We start from the raw sequence: 23,062 nt of genomic DNA, 5'->3' as shown, positions 1-23,062 counted from the left end.
CATCCTTTAATCAAAAGAGAGCCAGCATGGTATAGTGGTTAGAGTATTGGACTAAAATCTGGGAGACTAGGATTCAAGTCTCCACTTGGCCATAAAGCACACTGGGTGACCTTGGACCAATCCCTACCTGTCAGCCTAATCTACCTCACAAGGTTTTTGTTGGGATTAAATGAAGCGGGGAAGAACCATGTATACCATCTTGAACTCATTGGAGGAAAGGGCAGGATAATAAACTAACTAACTAACATTGTCCCTAAATGTAGAAGTTCAGTTTATTGGCCTACTTGAGTCTCTAGCAATATCCTAAAGGCAGATTAGTGTTGTAGGTATATGTGCAATGAGATTAACCTCTCCAGGGAGATTGCAGGAGCTAGGACAGAAACAGGGCACACTTCATTCCCCACACTCTTCAGAAAATTTTCTCACCTCCATATAGTCCAAGTTCTCACAAAGCATTAAACCATTGTTCCAAATAAACTATAGTTTAAACACAAGTGCTCCCCCCCCCCTTTTCTCCTTACTGCGCTGCATGGGGCCAGAAACATGTCTGAGTATGGCTTGTTGTGATGTTTGAGCCCAGGCTTATGGTTTGTCTCTCTCTAAGCAGGCCATAAGCAGAAGCTAAACTTTGTTCTTGGCTTTGACTTTGTATAAGTGTATAGATGCTTGTGCTTGTTCACAAGAGATGTATTTTGCTGAATTTGTGTGAAAGTAATTATTGAAATAACTTAACTGGCATCCAGTCAGGATGTATATGAACATTTAGAACATAGAACATGGATGTATATGCTACTTACAAAGTGGCTTTTCTCATAGCAGCAATACAAAGCTTTAATTTTTTGTTAAGGATGGTTCAGTGGATTAAATATGTGGCTACACTTAAAAACCAGATGATTAGGTAAATGGGTTTTAAAGATTACCGGTAATTACTGAAATACACCTTTCTTTGAATTGTCTTACAAAAAAACAACAACAACAAAAAGGCAGAGCACTTATACAATTTCCTTTTTTCTAGGCATACGCATCAGGATGTGATATTGTGATATTGGGGACTGATTTTGAAAGATTACAAATAATTCCTGGAGCAAAACATGGAAATATACAAGTGGGATGTGTAGATTGCTCTATGCAACAAGGGAAGGTAAGTAGAAGTGGTACTCTTGTTAAACTTACCTATCTTATTTGTTCTTGTAATATGCATTTTGCAATGCCATCCTGCCTGAAGGTGATATTAAACTCTTCAAATACTTTTAGTACTAACCCTTCACAAGGACCTCCATGTAAGAAGATTGAATTATGCTTGCAGCTATCCTCCTATTTTAATTCCTCTGCTGGAGACTCCTGTTTATATTCTAGAGTCTGATACAGTACTGTGTTTTGAAGAACAGTCTGGTCATCATTATGCTACAAGGTTCTTTGTGAATGTGGGCCCAAGCCCACACAAAGGCAGTCACTTCCTACAGCGGTGGGTACATAGCCAGCTAAGACATATTGTGGCTGAGATAGTACAGGTTTTTCCGTGAGACTACCCTCTTTCGTTTTCTTGGCTATCACATGTTGTTTGTTTAAGCAAGAAACAAACCATGATTTTGATGACACTATACAGGGCTTTGCTGTTTGTTGTTCCTGGCATAGCCAGGATGGGAGGAAAGTGAAACGAACTTAGAGCAGCATGCAGCAGCACTCTGCTGATATGCATTAAACCATAGTTAATATTTGACTGTGTTTGAATATGACATGTGAACCATGCCAGCATCAAAACCTAGCACCTTGGAGAGAAGTCTCTTCATGCTATTTCAGATGTCTGCAGGAGTGGCTGGAAGGTTAAGATATGGTCATATAGTAGGAGACACACATAGTAATTTACTGTTGTAAATGAAACTTAAAACCAATTTTAAAAATCAACGGAGAGTTACCTTAAAACAGAATTATTGATTATCTCTCTTGGCTTCTCTTGAAGTTTAAGACACTATTTTAGGACTCTGGATTCTCTGTTTTATCCAACATTGCTTTCTCCTTTGCTGATAAGGTGTGTTTGATTTTGCTCATACATCCACTCTCTGAACCTCTTGCCTTTTTTCTTTTTATTTCTGAAACTGCATAAGCATAGATCATGAAAGGAGAATGAACATCCTTCTGTTAGGAAAGGTGTGAATTTAAGCACACTACCGAATTCATAAACTTTTCCCCAACATAAGACTCCTATTCACAGTTGAGATCCACGTGAGAATGAAATACTGGAGATTATCACTTTCTTTATTAAGTGCGCAATACCTTTCTACCTTCTTATTGTCTTTACTACTCTAGATTTTGTGCAGTTCTGACAAGATTCTAGTTGGCATTTTTAGGTCATGCTCATGTGTAGATTGCTTTGCCTTGTAATTTGTTTTTGTAATAGATTTTTAATATTGAACCTGCATCTCACTGCATTTTCCAGAATTTCTGCAAAAGTAACATTATAAAGTTTTCTTTTTTAAAAAAATAAGACCTGTCCATGAAAATAATAGTGCATTATACACAATATATATATTATTTTATATTGTGCATGAAAGTGGAATATGGTTCTGACAGATGATAGGTGAAGTTAAAATATTTAAACTTCTTTTCATTATTTTCCCCTATGTTTTTTGGATCTGCTTCTCCAGTTCTGTGCAATATGTAAAATTGTGATTATATATGTATCTGTTATTGCCTTACATACAAATATACCTAGGTGGTTTCTCTTTGCTTTTTTTTTTACCCTTGCTTGTCTTTAATCCTTTTATTTCAGACTGTCTGAGCTTTTTGTGCCTTAGATTTTTAAATATTTCTTACATGTTAACATTTTGTATGTATTCTTTTTCAAAGTACTGTACTTTTGACACCCAGGATTGCTGAATTCTGATCTGTATCACACATTTCTTATCATGTTTCAGAGTATCTTTTACATGCATATCACTTTCTCACCCCATTTAAAATACATGAACCATATAAATTGAACAAATGTAATTGTGCATTTTAGCTCCCAGCCTCAGGGTAATTAGATATATTGTGAGTCTTAACAGAGCTATATGTAGCCATTTCTAACCAAATGAATATTGTGTATCTTCAAAATAACTTAGAGAGTTGCCATTTCTGTGATGGCAATTCTTTACGTGGAGATACAAAGAAGTTTATGGCTATGGAAGGAAAGTAACACAACCTGCATGTAAATACAGTACAAACTAATTTTAAAATGCTATTTGCTTTAGATTGCAGCTTCTTATGGGAATGTGATTTGTATATTTGAGCCAGTTCAACACCTAAAACAGAAGAGTAGTCATCATACTGTAAGTAATTTATCTTTTCTATCTTTGCTAAGCATTTGCATTGTGAGTTGTATTTATTTGAAGCCATGGAGGGAAAATGTTCTAGGTGAGTTTTTTTCCGGAGGGAACAGATTTTTTTTTTTTGGGGGGGAGGGGAGTGGAAAAATGCAATACTTGGTTTTTTATGCACTCTTTAAATATCAAAAGTAACTTTATTGCTTTAGGAACATAAAATGCATTATGTGTAACTTCGTTTACCATAGAATTATTGTTTCTGGCATATTGAAAGTACAGTATATGCAGACAATAATTACAAATCAATTTTTTTTTTTAAAGTTTTTGTTGCAAATAGAGCTACAAGCTGCTGAACTGTACGAAACTAGCATCTATGTGGTTTTGCCACTTTATAATGAGCAGGCAAAAAACATAAAAAAAAAACCATCAAAATGGTAGTAAAACAAATTACTATTGAAATCAACTTCTGCATTTTCACATGTCAGTTTATTTCTTGATTTGGTGCAAATATTTCTAGACATAGACCAGTTTCTTTCGCGTGCTGTAGATTTGATGCAAGTACCGGTATTTCCAAACATAGAGCAGTTTCTTTCAGATGCACTGACTTGCTTACTGGCCTCTGGGAAGGTCATGGGAGGGCAATGACCTTCCCAGAGCCCCTGGGGAGCAGTCCTCTGCCTCACTGGGGTGGGGTGGGACGGTTCCTGGGATTCCTGATTTTGAATGTTTTCCCCATTGCATGCGGACTCCTGGAACAAAACTCTTGCGTAAGTGTTGGGCTCATTGTAATGAAGTTTCAGTTTCAGCTTATAGAATTGAACTTTTAGAACTTGTCATTGCTATCTCAGTTATTTGGAAATATTATCCAATAGTTGCTGAAGGAAGCTTGGCAGATCAGTCTTCTGAATTCATTATGCTTTATTTGACAACTATGCCAACTGAATATAAGTGTTTAGAAACAATTTGTATTGCATTTGTGTTTGGTTTGTAGGGATTACGTTATCAGTGGCAGAAGTCAGATCAAATTTTACTGGAAGATGCAGTGCATAACTTAACATGGGATCCAACAGGTAAATACAAAATCAGCTAAATGTTTGCCTTTCTTTTCTCCCTGTCTTTCGATGAATTATCTTGTGGCAATAATAATAATAATGTAATTCATATTTAGGCATGTTTCTGTGGAAGGAAGTGTAGTGTTGGGCAGAGCAATCCTGTAGGATGACAGTGGGGGGGAGTATATGTAATAGAAGAACCACCCAATCTCATGCTTCATTGCTATTATTATTATTATTAATTAAATTTGTATACCGCTGTAGATTTCAGAGCAGTTCACAACATAAAATTCATGCTGGTTAGGGAGAATAGGGAGTGGCTAGAGGGAAAATAAGTGTGTTAGCTGAAGGATTGGCATAAGTCTCCACACTCACCCATCCCAGGGGTATGCCTGGGGAGTGGGAGTGCTTTGAATTCAGGAGAACCCAAGCCTCCCCTGAAGTGGACCTCCCTGTTTATTCTCAAGTACCCTTCTTTTCCAAGTGTCCTCTCTTCCTCTCAAACCACACCCCCCAACCTTGCTTTCTGTTTTCCTGTAACTGACTGACTTGAATATATGTTGAAGCTTATGATACTTTGCAGAATTGATTATTTTTTTCTGCTTGGGGGTGGAGGAATAAGAGACATTTATATGAATGAATTGGAAAAAAACCACACACGTCTAAATAGCATAACGGGGGCCGGACTCTATGATTCTATGGGAATTTGATATAAACAGCATTGCTTTTCAGTCATTTTTTACAACACGGTCCCCACTTCCTAAATCTTAGGATTCGCATGCTACTTTATCAGTATTTTTAATTTGAAAGAAATTGACCAGGACAATGCATATTGCTCACCTTACTTGTGTTGCAGGATTCCTAGCAAACTCAAAGCCTCATCCTCACCCCAATGCATGATGCTGTGCAGTTAAGGTTTCAGTGTCTCTAACTTGGAATTAGCCAACATGGTGCCCAGATGTTGTTGGACGGCTTTGACTTTTAGCTATGCTGGCTGGGACTGGTCGGGGCTGGAGACCAGTAACATCTGGCTACTTTGATCTAGAGGTTCTTCCTACTATCCCTTACTCTTCGGGGGGACACCAAAAAGCTGTTCTTTGACTAGTTTGCAAGAGTTGAGTGATATTGAGATTCTCTGCAGCCGTCATTGTTCTTCCATGCTTCCAAGTCCTTCTGATCTATCATTCCTCATGTATGTGTCTGCTGAGTTCCCACCATCCCCTAATGCTTACCCTCCTAAAGAGAATCCTTTACACAGGCCTACCCCATCTGTTCATAAGGCACTTGGCAGTTAAAAATGGAATTTTACTAGCTGAGTCAGTGTAGTCAGAGAAGCTGTTGAAGTACATTGCTGGTAAGTGAAGCTAGATCGATCTCTTCCCTTCCTCTAGGCAACAACTAATAAAGATGGAATTCTGATAGCTGGATTGGCATGCATATTTTTGCCAGTTGACTTCTTGCCAATTTGCCATCTTACAGGACACTTGCCAATTCTAGTCTTTATGCATGCAAATGAAGTGGTTTCGTTATGAGTAGTTCAGATTGATCACCTAAAACTTTATAGATTCAGGTGTATATTTCAGAGGATATAGTTGGTTTATAGATATATTGTTTGTTACAGTTATTTCAGAGTTTGTAGTTTGACTTTATCTACTATTTTTTATTCTAATTTATGTGTACACATTCTCAAAATCTAGGCTCCCGTCTATTGACGGCTTGCAGTTGTTTGCAACTTTGGTCCAATGTCAATTATGAAAACCCATCAGAAGATGAAAATCCTGAAAAAACAGAAGCTCGGAATTGGAGAATCATTTGGCAGTGCAAGTAAGAAATATATTAAGACTAATTTACACTTGTTTTTGAACCTCCTTGGACCGGTGCATTACTCCAAAGCAGTATATTTAAATGATAAGTATACTGCAATTCATTTTTATATATGCTTTTTAATAGCTTATTATTACAACACAAACACACACAACAGACTTTAAAAAAAATACAGATACAAAACAAATAATAAATGTATATCCATGTTTCAATTCTTATTCTTTTCTAATTGACTTCCTTTGTCCTCAACTCGGGTCTAATTTCATATTTGGTAAACTGTGAAAGATGCAAGAAACAGTATACTGCAATTCGGTGCATTCAGTGTGAGCCAATCATTGTATGTTGTTTCCCAGATTAAAAAGTGTTATATATGAGATACTTTCCGAAATATGTAGTAGATGTTTCATCTCTACAACATAGAACATATGAGTATTTAGCGCCCTTTTACTCTAAGAAGGGTGATCCAGCATAAATAAAGCAAACAATGCAAATGCTAAGAGGTGAAAGAGGGTTTCAGCAGATTTTACTAAGCTTTATAATTGTAAAACCTGTGTTAATGTTCTAACTTTGTTTTTGGTAGGCGAACGGCCAAGTAAACCACATAAGTTGTATCATCAGTTTTGCAATTAATCATCTGCAACGAAAACAAAAATAATTGAATTTCAAATAAGTGATTTTGCTAACTCTAATATTTAACTCAAGTTCAGGTTTATTAAGCTTTTGAGGTATCAAATCACGATGAACATTTTTTTACCCCTTTTCTTTTCTGCTGTTCACAGAACTGCTTCTGAAGTTCAGCTAATGAAGTTTTCACCAGATGGGGAATTTTTTGCTACTGCAGGAAAGGTAAACCAGTTTCATGGGATCTGAAATATATTTATTATTTTAACTTCACACCTAGCCTTTCTGCTTATAGCATTAAAGCAACAAAGAGTACAATAAAACATTTTTGTAAAAAAGCGGTAAAATGAAAAGAACCAATAAAACCAGGGATACAATGTTGATATTCTTCCACACACATTTTAAGTCATTTTCCATCTCATGTGACTATAGAAAGACGAGGGGAGGGCAGTTTATAGGTGCTACCTATCTTGGCTTCCACTCAGACTATGGCGACAGAGGTTCTTATTTGAGAATAAGGAAGAGATCTTTATACAGGGAGATTAAAGGTACAGGCTCAGCAACAAGCATAGTATCATAACAGCCTCAGAGCTTGGACTAGGCAACAGGAATGATAGGACTAGCTGGGCTAGAAGCAGTAGTCCTGAGTCAAAGTTCAGGACAAGAAGCTCATTTGTCCCAATGGGTTAACATGACCACCACCAAGCTTTTAAAGGCAGGGCAAAGCAGGCTTAGCTGTGATACTCCTATGCCTTGTAGAATGTTCAGCATGCAGACATAGTCATAAGTGATTAACAAGCCAAAGACTGGAAAGTTGTAGTCCACATACTGTAGCTAATCGGCTATGTAAGTCTGTGGTTTTGCGAAAGCCCCTATCTTCCCAAACTTTACTCATCCATGGAGCAACTGTGATGCTGCAACAGTGTCATAAATTGCTTGAAAGAAGAGGAAATTACAGATTCCACAAATCATAATTTAGTTTCCTCCAAGAATATTAAGAATAAGTCATACAATATAATTTCCAATTTTATGTTGTGGGCCGCCCTGCGATCTTCAGATGAAGAGTGCTATCCAAATTTATAAGTAAAATAAATTGCTCGTTATAATAGTAAAGGTAAAGGTACCCCTGCCCGTATGGGCCAGTCGTGTCCAACTCTAGGGTTGTGCGCCCATCTCACTTAAGAGGTCGGGGGCCAGCGCTGTCCGGAGACACTTCCGGGTCACGTGGCCAGCGTGACGAAGCTGCTCTGGCGAGCCAGCACCAGCGCAGCACATGGAAATGCTGTTTACCTTCCCGCTATAAAGCGGTACCTATTTATCTACTTGCACTTAAGGGTGCTTTCGAACTGCTAGGTGGGCAGGAGCTGGGACCGAACGACGGGAGCTCATCCCACCGCGGGGATTCGAACCGCCGACCATACGATCGGCAGGTCCTAGGTGCTGAGGTTTTACCCACAGTGCCACCCGCGTCCTGCTCGTTATAATAAGTCACCCTTATAAACTAAATTTTGGACAAAAGATCAGCTAACTTAAAATCCAGTGTGGTGTTTTTTTTCTCTTAACGTATTGGATTTCACAGTTCTTGTGCTCTTCGGATGAATAATCATCAGCACAGAAGCACAATATTGCAATAACATGGTGATCTGTTTGAAGCAACTAACACTTCCCCTAAGGCCTAAGATGCAATCATGTGATGCTTGTTTTTCAGACAGAATGACTTTCTGTGGAATTGACATATTTGGCTATAGTGCCAAAATTAAGGGAAATGTGTAGCTGCTATTTATTATTGGATGCCCATTTAAGAAAATACTTTAACACTGACAGTAGTTACTCTAATACCCAAACTTTTTTCAAAGAGGGCCAGATTTGATGAAGTAAACATGCGTGAGAGCTGACTAAAGTTGTTGAGGTTTTTTTAGGATTGAAGTTTTTAGGACTGACTCTATCCGTTAGGGAAGGCTTCAGAAAGGGGACAAAGTAGTAATAGGTGTTTTAAATGTACAACACCCAAACCCAATTAAGGACTTGTTTCTTTGAAAGAGGCCGGATTCAACTCTTACATAGAGCTTTTCTTAGGACTGAAGTTGTTCAGCTTTTTGGGGGGATTTTACCCCAGTACATATACAGCAACAGGGGCCGGATTAGGCCCCCAAAACAGACTTTGGACATGCCTGCTCTAATAGATATATTACCTTAGCTATTTTGTATGCCTTCATCCCTGAAAATAGAAGTAAGCCTGTTTCTGTTAATTTTCTTTTAAAAACACATTTATCTGAATTATTTGCAATACAAATATACAATAGTAAGTTGGTGAAAGGATAGTATAATACAACAGAAATATGGATTAATCATATATAGTTAGTTGCCAGTTAGAACCAGTGTTCATAAATCTTAACTCATGTTGCTTATTCTAGTCTAAAATATCATGTGTAAATTTATGTAATGCACTGTATTATTCTTTTAATTTCTGCCCCGCAAAGAATGTATGCATAGAATCCAGCATTGCTCAGACTTCTGCTCATGCAGACTTCATCTTCCTCTCCAGTCCCCTGTGCAACCCCAAAATCAGAGTCTCCCAACCCCTTTGGAGCAAATTTTGAAGACATAAAGAGAGCTGCAGTGGGGAGGAGGAGAAAGTGAAAGTCTCATTGTGCGAGCTGAAGTTTGTACGGTCTGTGCCTGGAACATATTAAATAATAATAATAATAATAATAATAATAATAATAATAATAATAATTTTATTATTTATGCCCCGCCCATCTGGCTGGGTTTCCCCAGCCACTCTGGGTGGCTTCCAATAAAACACTAAAATACAATATCCTATTAAACCTATTAAACATAAAAACTTCCCTAAACAGGGCTGCCTTCAGATGTCTTCAGATGTCTTCTAAAAGTTTGGTAGTTATTTTTCTCTTTGACATCTGGTGGGAGGGCGTTCCATGGGGCGGGTGCCACTACCGAGAAGGCCCTCTGCCTGGTTCCCTGTAACTTGGCTTCTCGCAGCGAGGGAACCGCCAGAAGGCCCTTGGCACTGGACCTCAGTGTCCAGGCAGAACGATGGAGGTGGAGACGCTCCTTCAGGTGTACTGGACTGAGGCCTATGAATTTATTGTTCCTTGAACTCTTACTATTATAATAAAAGATAAACAGATATAAATGTCATAAAAGGTTTATTGACTATTGTCTCTATGCCAAAAATACAACGTTCAGATGGGTCTTTTATCCATTCTGTATTCTTAATGGCGGTTAAACCTTCAGCAATAATATACTGCCCTTTCTTTTCTTCTCTTCTCTTATCTGAGCTCAGTGTAAAGGCATCCAGATATTTTTAATCTCTTTCTTAAATTATGTTTCTACTGGAGGAGAATTATTGAAGCTTTTTGCTTTTTTCAATAGCCTAATGATGTTTATGCATTTATTGAGTTAATTCAGTCTCCATACGTTAACAGACGGTAATCTTAAATTATCCATTATTCAGTTATACATTTTTCTCTTATTATTTTGTCCATGTTTCATTTCTCCCTTCCCTTCCCTTACTTTCTCAAGAATTTCAAACTGTTTCTGCTTGAGAGAGATGAAAGGATTAATAACAGCAGCCTAGCATTAAGTGGTTAGGTTTTATTTGCTTGTGGGAGAGAACCATTGATTATGTCTAACAAGTGTTGACCTTCTTTGGTATTCTGCAGTGCAATCCATTCTTTTCCAAACAAAAACTTAAGAATAAAAGTAGTCCCTCATCTGTCTCTCTCTTAAACAAATGGTCAAAAATTACTGGTTTCTTCTTAATATTTTCAGATGCATACCTGCTAAAATATCAGCCTCTGTATTGTCTTTTTTAAGTGAATACCCTGTCCAAACATTTATCTGAATTGCATCTTTTACTCTGTAATTAGCAAATCTTATGAAAACTTCCATTGATATTTTTCTTTTTTCAGACCTTAAATTTATTTTAATAGCACCTTCTATGCCAATGCACATTCTTATTTAAATTCCAAATAAGCCTTTAACAGCCCTTTAAAACAGCATGATAAATCTTGCCCTTCAGGAGCTTCTCTCTAGTGCTTCATTGATATCTTTATGCTTATGCTTTTCTATTGTTATCTCATGTAGTCATAACTTCTTGGCATCCTTGGACTATAGACTACATTTTTTTAAAACAGACTATTAATTCTGTAATTTTTACAACTACTTATCTCTTTCTTGAATAATTATCTAATCTTTCTTCATTCACATTCCATTTTCTCTTTATTATTTTCAGTAACCGTTTTTCTATTATACTGGATTTTTCAGTGATTCTTTCTTCCTGGGCTCTGATGATGGTTCAGATATCTTAACTGCATGGCATACTAAAATACCAAATTTTCCCCTTGTTTACATACATACTAGTTACACATATAAAAATGAGTTATGAGTTTCAGTTAAAATAAGCCAGCTATGAATCTGTCAGTAGCTGAGAAGTTCATGCAAGGTGAGGCAGATCAGCATTTAGTGCAAAGCATTTTATATTTTTGTTTCTGTACTCACAACCAGAGGGTGGATGAGTGTCATGGGAATCAAACATGTATAGAAACCAGGATTGGACAAGGGCAGAGAACTCGGGAGAGAAATGGAGTCTCCTTTGGCTCTTCTTGCAGAAAGAGTATGGACTTTTTTTGCTGCTGCTTACGTTTTTCAAAAAGAAGTGGCCCTGGTGAGGGATGGAGTTCATTAAAAATAATTGGCAGAAATTATGAACCACAGATTAAGAAGAATTTTTAAAAGTTGTTTTTATGGGGGAAAGGTGACTTCATCCTCCATTTAACATGATTAAATAATTCTGTTGAAAATAATTCTATTCAGCTTATTTAAGAGTGAGCAAAAGCGGAAAAATTATCTCTGTGTAGCAATTATGGATAATAGTGTTCTAATATATATCACTTTTTCTTTGCTAGGATGATTGTCTTGTAAAGGTGTGGTATAACACTGATAGCTGGAAATCAGCAGTCACACCTCCAGTTACAGCACCAGAAGCAATCCCACAGGAAGTAGGCTTCTCATTTATTTACTTGGTTCATCCTCGGTCTGTTAATGGGTTCTCCTGGCGAAAGACAAGTAACTACATGCCACGGTGAGCATTTTATCACTGTTCCATCTTTGAATTGGTAGAAATTGTGAATGCTTTCAAATTTTGCCTTGTGCTCTCAAAATTGTGCCAGTGTTTATTTAATCAGCCATGGTTGGGTCAACATTCAGATGAATCTAAGTAAGTCTTCCCAAAACAGATAAGATAATGGAGCTATATAATCAGTAGTAGACCGTGAGGTCGGGCTGTGCTACATACCTGACCTCCCTCCAGCTGAGTTGCTGCTGCTGATCAGAACAGAAAATGGGAGGGTTAAGGTCAGTACAGTGCAAACTGGTGGAACCAATACGATGCTCTTGGCAGTGTGTTTGCACAGCACTGACCTTACCACCATCTCATTGCTCCCCTTCTACATCCCAGTATTCAGCAGCAACGGGAGCATAGAAATGTCAGGTGAGTGGCGCACCCTCCACCATGCTATCCACTGCTACTGCACGTAATAGGCTTCCATAAAATGCCTCAAGCAGCATGTAAAATATCTGCCACAGTGCAAAGCGTTGTGAACCATCCCACGCTCATAACACACTGAAGGTCTGCTGTACGACACTTTGGCAAAATTGACATCAGTTCCGTACATGTGTTCTGACATTAAATGAAAAATACCTTAATCTACCTGGCTGGTGGGCATAAAAGTTCCTATAATACAGTTAGTAAGTGATTTCAGCAGCGCGCTGTCTGGCCACATTTTCGTTCTCCATCACTGCCTCAGCACTGAGTAATTGCTTAGTTTTATAGATTTGTGAGTGGAGCATAGTCATCAAATGAGAGTCACTTAATAACGATCACACTAATTGTAGGAAATCTTATACAGTGGTACCTCAGTTTTCAAACATCTCGGAAGTCAAACGTTTCGGTTTTCGAACGCCGAAAACCCGGAAGTAAATGCTTTGGTTTTCGAATAAGCCTTGGAATTCGAATGTGCTATGTGGCTTCTGAGTGCAAGATCTGAAGACCTAGCTGTCAGCTATTGAGTCTTGGTTTTTGAATGTTTCGGAACTCAAACTGTCTTCCGGAATGGATTATGTTTGAAAACCGAGGTACCACTGTACATATGACGTTAGCAGTTTGTGTCCTCACCAGTGTTGCACAAATAGCATCCGAATATCCTTGGCTATAGGGAAACAAAGCAGAAACCTAATATATCCAAGCCCACTGTGGCTTGAGTTGCCCTAACTTGCATCATACTGTTGCTGTAGAAGGGTGGTAAGGAAATAGGAACATGTCTTACATTTTCTTTAAAAAGTTATTTCCAAGTATTCATGTGTAGTATTGACTTCAAAGCAGAAAAATATGACTTGCATAGTATAAAATTCAGAAACCCCTGCAGAATTTAAAAACAACTTTTTCCCTGTCCTAGTGGTGCCGTATGTAATGTGCTGTTGACATGCTGCAAAGATAATATATGCCGTCTCTGGGCAGAGACTTTGTTGCCAAATGACAGTCTGTTATATGGAGGTGGATACAACCATTTGCCTGAACCTGTGAAGTCAACTAATAACTTTAAGAGGAATGCTTCTAGTAAAGAAAGCATGAAAAATGCTTTAGAGGTAAGAAGATAATTACCTGACTTTGAGTAAGCCTCCCAGATCATTATAGTTTTGTATTTAAAGTAACAACCAAAGTAACTTGCTGACTGTTGAGAAACAGCAATCTGAGCTATATTGCTGCTGCTAGATTCCTTTTCTGCTTTTGTACAACATGTCATTTTCTCAACAGTTAAATCTAAAGCCCTTTCGACGAGGAAGAAGGAGGTCAATAGCACTTGCACATACTGGATACTTGCCGCATCAGCAAGACGCTCACGAAGTTCATCGAAACACTCCGCTGCAATCAAATGCACTTTGCCACTTCCACATTGCTGCCAGCATCAACCCAGCCACAGGTGATTATGAATGCCAATTTTTGCTTTATAAGTGGATACAGTTCATTTTAAAATTCTCCTGCAAAAGTAATATAGACATACTGTCTGACTGTGAATAATGATGATATAAAGCTTAGCATGGCTTCAGTTCGAGGCTTTGACTGCTGCTGAAGATGATTAATAGAAGATAATTTATGTTAACTGGAACAGGGCCCTGAGATCTTTGCATGAAGGGTGGTATATAAATTTTATAACAATAACAAAAACCTCGAATGCTCAAATGAAACTATGCCATATAATTTGTTTAGTTTCTTTGGAAGTGAATCACACATGCCATGGTTGGGTTATATTGGCACCTTGCAGCCAAAGACAAGAAAACCAGACTGGTCTTTGTCCATTGGACATGCCCTTCTTCCTTGTGTCAGATAACATTTAGTTTCTGCTGCTGAAATAAAAGAAAATCAGAAATCCCAATGGGCATGCCCAAAATCTTCAGGTGTACTTTTAAAAGCTCTTTGAATTTCGGACATGAATCCTTGAGATGTTAATAACCTACTTTCAAGTAGTCATATTTGTATTCTCTTTTTTTGTGGGCAGAGGGGAGTGGGGTCTATGTATATCTCTGGGTGTGCTTTATTAAAGAAATGTAGGATTAACTGCCCTGTGATTTTTGCATGTTTGTGTTAATGTTCATCTTCTAATGCAGTTAAGTTTTACTTACTAAAAAGGAAATAGTTTAAAAGTTATGGTACATCTTGAAGAGAATGTAAATTTAGTCTTTTGCTTGTAGACATTCCTTTGCTCCCTTCCATCATGTCTCTGAGTCTTAATGAAAATGAAGAAAAGAGTGGGCCTTTTGTTGTACACTGGCTGAATAATAAAGAATTGCATTTTACCCTATCAATGGAAGTCTTTCTACAGCAACTAAAAAAGAGTTTTGAGCATATTTCTTCAGAGGTCAGCACTGAAGAGTCTAATCAGACAGAGATAAAATCTGATGAAGGTAAAGTGACTACTATTGGTTTGTTTGACTCTTTTTGGAAACAATGTAATGCCTATAATACACTAATTTAATAATAATAATAATAATAATAATAATAATAATAATAATAATAATAATAATAATAAATTTATTATTTATACCCCGCCCATCTGGCTGAGTTTCCCCAGCCACTCTGGGCGGCTCCCAATCAGTGTTAAAAACAGTACAGCGTTACATATTAAAAACTTCCCTGAACAGGGCTGCCTTAAGATGTCTTCTGAATGTCAGGTAATTATTTATCTCTTTGACATCTGATGGGAGGGCGTTCCACAGGGCGGGTGCCACTACCGAGAAGGCCCTCTGTCTGGTTCCCTGTAGCCTCACTTCTCCAATGAGGGAACCGCCAGAAGGCCCTCGGCGCTGGATCTCAGTGTCCGGGCTGAACGATGGGGGTGGAGACGCTCCTTCAGGTATACAGGACCGAGGCTGTTTAGGGTTTTGTATGTCTTAACAGGCACATTTAAAATGTGCTCCAGAGGATTGGAATCTTCTCCAACAGATTTTGAGAGCACACAGAGGGTTGCAGGGGGAGGAGAGGAAGGAGGATTCCTATTGTATGTGTGAAAGCCCACTTGCAAAATTTTGAATTCTTTCCCTAAGTGCACAAGAGAGTTCTTTGTCTGTGTAACTCTTAATCTTGAAGCCATGACCTCTAGATTTTGAATATTTCATTTAAAGCGCTTTAAATCAGACATTAATTACCCACAGAACAAGGAATATCCCTCATGTGAACATTGCTTTGTTAGATAAACCAAATATAAAATATTTTTGAAAATAGTCATAGTAAATTATTGGCAGCCATAGAAAATTATTGATGGAGAGATATTGAACATGGATATTTGGCAAAGTGGTCTCATTCACATGTCACTTGAAAAAAGTTAAATTTAAAGATGGTTTAAAGGTGACTGTCCAGCATGCAGGTGCACAAGGAAAAAATAACAGCAAATTTACTCTCCCGTCTCCCACTGCTGCCACGCTACCATTACATCTGAACCTTGACTTGTGGCTTGTCTTTGCCAGACAAAGTCTTGAGGTGTAAGTCAAGAACAAGTCTTGGTTACAGCTTGTGGGTTGATTGGATAGAGTCAGCTCTGAGTCTTGGTTTGAGCGTAACTTTGATTTAACTCCCAGTATCACGGCAGGAGCAAAGGGTGGCATGAAGAGGCAGCTATTTCCTCCCTGTTCACTTACACACTGCCCTTCACCTTTAAACCACAGTCAAACTTAGCTGTGGTCTAAGTAATGTGTGCTAGGTCAATGTACGGGTATAGGAGATGTCTGTTTCAACCTGCTAGAACTTTTTGAGTTCTAGAAAATGCTGTAAAACGTCAAATTGCCTGTAAGTATAAGGATGGTTTCAGTGTGCGGATCTCTTGACAGCGACACTTTTTTCTCTCACCAGAAACCGATGGCAATAGAGAAGATCAAAAAGGAAATCAAGAACTTGCTGGTGAAAAACCAGCTCCAAATTCAAGCTATATCCCCTTGTCATCTTCTATTGTTGATCATGAGATTGAAGTACAGCTGTCTGAATGGAATAAAAATGCAGACATGTTGTTTAGTATTCATCCTATGGATGGGTCACTGTTAGTATGGCATGTAGATTGGCTAGATGAGTACCAGCCAGGCATGTTTCGCCAAGTACAGGTACTGTGGCTCTTCTGAATAAATTTTTTAAATAGTTTTGAGGTGTTCCACTTGATTCCAATGCTTCTCCGTACCATTTCTGTTTTTAGGTGTCGTTTGTTTCGAGGATTCCTGTGGCCTTCCCTACTGGTGATGCAAATTCGCTCTGCAAAAGTGTAGTGATGTACGCTTGTACAAAGAATGTGGATCTTGCTCTTCAACAAGGCAAACAGAAACCATCTAGCCTTGGGCGTTCCTGCTCGATGTTAATCTCTTCGGGCCATAGTAAATCAACCAACAGCTTAAAATTAAGCATCTTCACCCCAAATGTTATGATGATTTCCAAACATGCAGATGGGTCTCTAAACCAATGGCTGGTCAGCTTTGCAGAGGAATCTGCCTTTTCAGTTGTACTCAGTATTTCCCACAAATCAAGATATTGTGGTCATCGCTTCCATCTTAATGACTTGGCTTGTCATTCAGTACTTCCATTGCTACTTACAACCTCTCATCATAATGCAATAAGGACACCGGCTGTTGACAGCATAAAAGATTCGTGTGACGTCTCACCATCGAGACTTCAAGATGAAGGCACAGCAACCGCATCACAGGATCTCACTGCTGTTTACAGTGAACTTATCCTTTGGAGAGTTGATCCAGTTGGGCCGTTATCTTTTTCTGGTGGAGTTTCTGAGCTTGCAAGAATTAATTCTCTTCATGTCTCTGCCTTTTCAAATGTGGCGTGGCTGCCTACCCTTATACCCAGTTATTGCCTAGGTAAGTCCCTCCTATAAATAAATAAAATAAGGAACATAGCAACAACTCATAATGATATCTGAATAAAACTGTGTGTAAATGTATCGGTACTTGTTGATCTTTTTTACCTAATCAGACTGTTCATAATTGCCTTTAGGTGCATACTGTAATTCACCAAGTGCTTGCTTTGTTGCAAGTGATGGACAATATTTGAGACTGTATCAAGCTATAATAGATGCCAAAAAACTTCTCTGTGAGCTATCAAATCCAGGAATTTCTGTAAGTAAAGGCCAATAGGCTTGTTAATTACATAATTAACAGAAATCTAACATAATCTAACAGAAAAATCACAGGGGGAGGATTAAACTCCTGCCACATGCACCAAGTCTAGCTTGCCCTGTAGTTTAAAAAAGTATGACTAATCTTTTTCAGGCTTGATTTATCTTGGCTCCTGCAATTATATGGGGATTTTTATGTTTTTGAGCTTTGCTTAGATCATGCATGGGAAAATCTGTGTCCCCTTAAATGTTTCTGGAATCCAGTTCTAATCAACCCCACCTGGAATGACCAATGACCTGGGATGATGGGAGTTGTAATCACAAAATACGTAGCAAACCACAGGTTCCCCATCCCTGACCCAGATTTATCAGAACAAAACTTGTATTGCCTTAAGGAATTCACAAAAATAAAAATTCTCACTCTTTGTTAAGTAAAGCAGAAATACCTTCTCATAAAGTCCCAAGTGATTACATTATATTAGGATTCAGACAATGGTTTATGAGATATGACTGGATGTAATCTCAAAAATTGTAACTACTGACCTTTATAACTTTACAGAAATACGTTGGTGAAGTTTTTAACATCATAAGTCAACAATCCACAGCTAGACCAGGATGCATTGTAGAGTTGAATTCCATTACAGAGCTGGTAAGGCGCTTGCATTTTGTGGGTGGAAACATCATGGTTTTATTTTATTCAAAAGAAATAACCTGTTTTCTAGAAATAATATGCCTCCTGAAAAAATGAGCAAAATACTCTGTTTTCTCCTGTGATTCCTAGAGTAAGGTTACCAGACGTCCCCATTTCCCAGGGACAGTCCCCGGATTTACAAATCAGTCCCCATACAAAATCCATTGAAGTTGAAAAGTGTCCCCGGATTCATTGAAAAATATCCGATAACCTTATCCTAGAGGACATTCCAAGACCTTCAGGGTTAGCTCATCCCAACAAGGCCAGGCAAGGTCTAATCATTATGATCCCATCCTGGGGAAGGAGAATGGCCCTATCTGGCACTGTAAGAACAGGGTCTTGGCTGAGGAATGGGACAAGCTTTGCAAAGATTGTCTTTTTATTTATGTTGTGAGAAGGACTAACCTTCCTTCCCACCACCAAACTGGCCGTAAGCACACTGCTTCCCAGCCTTGGCCCCCTCAGCTCAGTTCAGCAGGGAAGTGAAGTATCCTGCCAGGGTTGTGGTGAGTTTCCCAGTCATTGACAGCTGGTCTGGGGAAAACTGGAATCTCTTTGTCCTCTATAACTGGGTATGAGTCTACTAGCGTAGGTAGAAAAGTACTACCCCACCCTTCTCTGCCCAGAGTCAGGGGATGCTACTAACCAGTTGCCACCTCCTATAAAATTGCCTCAGACTTTATTAAAAGAAAGGTGTAAAGTTACAGCAAATCAGCCTGCCACATCCCCCAGCCACTACAGAAAGTAGAATGGACACCACAGCAAGGAGATGCCTTATCCGTGCCCAAACAAACATTTCTACATCCTTTATACACAAAGCAGAACACATCGCTTTGGCCAGAACTTCCCATCACTTCATTTGACCAGATGAGAACAGAGGTGGCAAATACCCAAATCTTACAGACAGTTTTTCCTAATCTTAAATTCAGTTCATCTCATCTCTGCGTCACTTGGCATTGTCGTGCCAAATAACATGCAAACCAATGAATTCCTCACACTGTGTGATACTTCCCTCTTTGGGATGAATATGCATTGATCCAGAAAAATGAATTGGTGAATAAGTTAGGTTTTTGGAAGTTTTCTCTAATGAATGAATGAATGAACTTTATTACAGTCACAGACCAGCATAAGAAAAACATATAAATAAAATAGCAGTTAGCATTTGGACAGATAATTGTTAAAGCAAATAAGAACAAAGAAACAGGCATAGGATAAAACATGTGAATAGAATACGAGATTAAACATGGATAATGGATGGATAAAAACTGATAACTAAAACAGATAAGAACTAAAAGACACACAGTTAAAACAACCATAAGAGGTAAAACTTAAGGGAATACAGACTTCATTTAATCAGTGGTTGGATGAGGTTGTATAGTTGCAAAGAAGATGAAACACATTGAGGAGGAGGAGGTGGCAGTGATGCTGAAGGAAGCCTATTATGAGTCATCCTCTCACGCTATTGGCAGCACAGCGCTGAGTCAGTTTGAGACCCCTGGGTCATCTTGCTTTGTGACTCCAGACTGTGGAAGGAACTAAGTCTGTGCCAATTTTCTTTGATGGCTTCAACAGCTCATCATCTAGGAGGTTAGGGAGGCAGTATTACACCAGTAGAGGTGGAGCAGTATAGCCATTGCTGCTTTTATTCTACGGCTTATAGGGTTGGGCCACAAAGAAATAAAAGTACGCATTATTACCACTCTCTGGGAAGGTCCCATCTTAAGAGAATCAACAGACTGCTCTAGCTCTAGGTTCTCTAGGGACTCCTCTTCCCTGATTTTTCTATCAACCTCTCAGGGGCTAATCCACCCCTTGCCTCCTGAAAATGTGTTCAACAAAGTATTGCATATTTTCAACATATTCTGTTTGAGACTATTTAATGTGGGCAGAATGTTGTATTTTAATATGCTTTTTTATTATTTAGCATGGTGGGAAAATGCAGCTACTTCACGTTTTTCAAGAAGATTTCATTTTGAATAATCATGAAAATAGACTGTCTGAGAAAAACACCATGTTACCTGACTCTGGTAAAGCATATCTGTCTTTAGTAACTTCTCAATACAATGGCATTACGACTGTGTAACAATTTGTGAAAATATGAAATCTAAAGCAGTGACTGTATTCTAACTATAGTAAGAAAATGGGATTCCTGTCCCGTAAGCAACAGGCTTATCCTAGCATACTGTTAATATTTTAGAGCAGTGGTTCCCAAACTTGCCTCCCATGGGCTACTTGAAGATTGCTGAAGGTCTTGGTGGACCACTTAAAAAATTGTCTACCTGCTTTAGCTGTTGTAACGTGGTGTGCTGTTGCGGTATGGTTTTAATTGTCTTTTTATTTTAAAATTTAAACATCTTATAGATTCTGTGGAATGATAAGTGTTCTGAAATGACTATACTAACTTCTGGTTTTTTGACAGTTTACCTTGTATACTATTAGTTATAATTGTGTCTCCTAAAATTCATTTTTAGTCTTTAAAAACAAAATAGTTTCACAAATGTTCATGTCCACAAGGCATATCTGCCAAAGATTTCCCATGCTGGCCAACGCAGAAGGCCAAATGTTGCTAAGAGCCAAACTAAATGTCTTAATTGCCTCTAAAGCAGGGTTTCTCAAACTGGTCAATGAGCTTCATTCAGGTGGTCTGTGTCTGGATTTGTGGTTGAAGAAGGGAGACACCACATCCATCCCATTTTTCATACTGATTGTTAATTGTATTTTATTGCTTCGTTTATTTCTTTTATTGTATTACAATTGAATTTTATTCTCCTCTCACTCTGCTGTGTATATAAACCAGTTATTGTACAGGATTCAGTCTAGAAAAGAGTAATCTGAAATTCTGAATATGTAGTCCTTTTGTTCAGAAGCTGCTATTCTACAGTGCCAAATTGCCATGGCATGCATAATCATTTGTATATGTTTAAAGGGACTTGTTGGATTGAGTTTGAACAGCATTCCAATCCCATGTTTAGAGTCAGCCCTTAGTTCCAAGAACTCATGCATCATTAGAAAATTACATTTTTTATTTTTTATTTTAGTGTGGCAAAAGTAAAGGAATTTTCAACAGAGCACATTGAAGGAAAAGATTTAAATCCCTAGCTACTATCACAGTGAAAATCATCCCTCCCACATATGGGGAAAGTCCCTTTTTCACTTCTGGGAGCTTTTTTCCCTCAAAGCCAATTTGGGGTGGTCATGTGATTATAAATGGCATTTCCGTGTGCTCTGGTTTCCGTCTGGTGTCCCATTGCTCCAGAAGCGGTTTAGTCATGCTGGCCGCATGACCCAGAAAGCTGTCTGTGGACAAATCCCAGCTCCTTCAGCCTGAAAGCAAAATGAGCGCTGCAACCCCATAGTCGCCTTTGACTGGACTTAACCATCCAGGGGTCCTTTACCTTTACCCAGGCTTCCTCAAGCTTGGCCCTCCAGATGTTTTAAGACTACAATTCCCATCATCCCTGACCACTGGTCCTGTTAGCTAGGGATCATGGGAGTTGTAGGCCAAGAACATCTGAAGGGCCGAGTTTGAAGAAGCCTGCCTTTACCTAATCAGAATAGTGTTTCGGGAAGTAAAAGTTGAATCTTCCCTTCTTGTGTGTTGAGAACCTGATGAAAATCACTCATGCTCTTATTATTAATAATAATAATGTTTTTCCTAACGACACCTTTACTGTCACATCTTCTTTGGCTCTTAGCAACACGGAAATCAGTATGACTTACTCTGAACTAATTGAGCATAGAATTGTGACCTAAGGCTCAATTTTTATTCTCTCTCATGAAATAATAAATCCCTTTGAAATGTATGGAACCAGGTGTGCCAGAGTGTCTGGCTTGTTAAATATTGTGTGTGTGTGTTTGTGCATTTGGTGTATGAATGGCCACTGCTAATAAAATAAAATAGTAGGATTAACACCATATTGTTCTCCCATTACTCTGCACCCCCGTTCTTTCTGACTTTATTGTTCTCAGCCCCTCCAAATGTTTATATGTACTTACAACCCAGGATAACATTTCATGCATCTGATAAGTGAACTGGATTCCGTGAAAGCTTGTGCCATACTAAATCTGTGTCAAAAACAGGATTCCTTAACAAGTAAAAAACTCTGTAGTTTCTGATACAAAGGATGGTCCTTCAAGTATATAAATTGAATGCATACATACCATAAAACAGAGGGATGAACGTTGTCCAGTCAGTAGTTAACAACTGCTCAAATTATCATCTACTAATAACTAAATCTGTCTACATTTTTGCAGGATATCAGAAAAATGGGTTTTCTGAAAAGTTCTATTTAATAGTAATTGAACATACTCAGAACTGTTCAATGTTACATATGTGGAAATTACATTTGAAGTCCATACCGGTCTCAGTAGGTAGGTTATTTATATTTGTAATGTAAATTTTAAAGTTATAAAGCACATTTATTGATAAAATGCTTGCTTATTTTGATGATTATTGCAATGCTGTAGTTCAGTAATAGTTTTGGTTCTGTCTGTGTGTGTGTGTGTGTGTGTGTGTGTGTGCGCACGCGCGCATGGGATTTAGTTTTTCTTTTCTCTTTATCCTTGCCTCAAAATAAACTATCCTTTATTATAAAGTTTCTACATTGCTACTTCCCTGCTGCTTCACCACTAAGAAAATACTTGGTCATAGTATGACTTGATGCTAGTTTGGAGGAAACAAACAGTGGGCCTGGGTTCAAACAACAAAGTATATTTTAGTTTGTCAGTGATGCAGCAGCAGCGTGGCAAGAGGAAGGGAGGCACACAGAGAGAATTCCTGGAAAATGCAAACCAGGCCAATATTAGTAAAGTCTGCCTAAAAAGCAATGGGTAGAAATCCAGCCATGGGTAGTATTCAGTTAAAGTTAAGCATATTGCATGTGTTTG

The 23,062-nt window shown here is 38.4% G+C and overlaps 1 protein-coding gene across 3 annotated transcripts in view; it reads left to right on the top strand.

Moving 5' to 3' along the window:
* The window catches only part of DMXL1 (Dmx like 1), a 75,135-nt gene that overhangs the window by 9,608 nt on the left and 42,465 nt on the right, over positions 1-23,062 (top strand). For all 3 annotated transcript variants that reach the window (XM_077936112.1, XM_028748590.2, XM_028748588.2), the window contains exons 2-16: positions 1,016-1,141; positions 3,231-3,308; positions 4,294-4,372; positions 6,052-6,178; positions 6,958-7,024; positions 11,731-11,906; positions 13,279-13,468; positions 13,638-13,803; positions 14,573-14,785; positions 16,227-16,471; positions 16,561-17,227; positions 17,364-17,485; positions 18,044-18,133; positions 20,100-20,202; positions 22,430-22,546. In XM_077936112.1, coding sequence (XP_077792238.1) covers positions 1,016-1,141; positions 3,231-3,308; positions 4,294-4,372; positions 6,052-6,178; positions 6,958-7,024; positions 11,731-11,906; positions 13,279-13,468; positions 13,638-13,803; positions 14,573-14,785; positions 16,227-16,471; positions 16,561-17,227; positions 17,364-17,485; positions 18,044-18,133; positions 20,100-20,202; positions 22,430-22,546 — 2,566 coding nt within the window. The remainder of the gene's footprint in view (positions 1-1,015; positions 1,142-3,230; positions 3,309-4,293; positions 4,373-6,051; positions 6,179-6,957; positions 7,025-11,730; positions 11,907-13,278; positions 13,469-13,637; positions 13,804-14,572; positions 14,786-16,226; positions 16,472-16,560; positions 17,228-17,363; positions 17,486-18,043; positions 18,134-20,099; positions 20,203-22,429; positions 22,547-23,062) is intronic.

The sequence above is a fragment of the Podarcis muralis genome, chromosome 11, assembly GCF_964188315.1.
Source record: "Podarcis muralis chromosome 11, rPodMur119.hap1.1, whole genome shotgun sequence".
Lineage (NCBI taxonomy): Eukaryota > Metazoa > Chordata > Lepidosauria > Squamata > Lacertidae > Podarcis > Podarcis muralis.
This window is presented reverse-complemented; position numbering and strand designations above follow the sequence as displayed.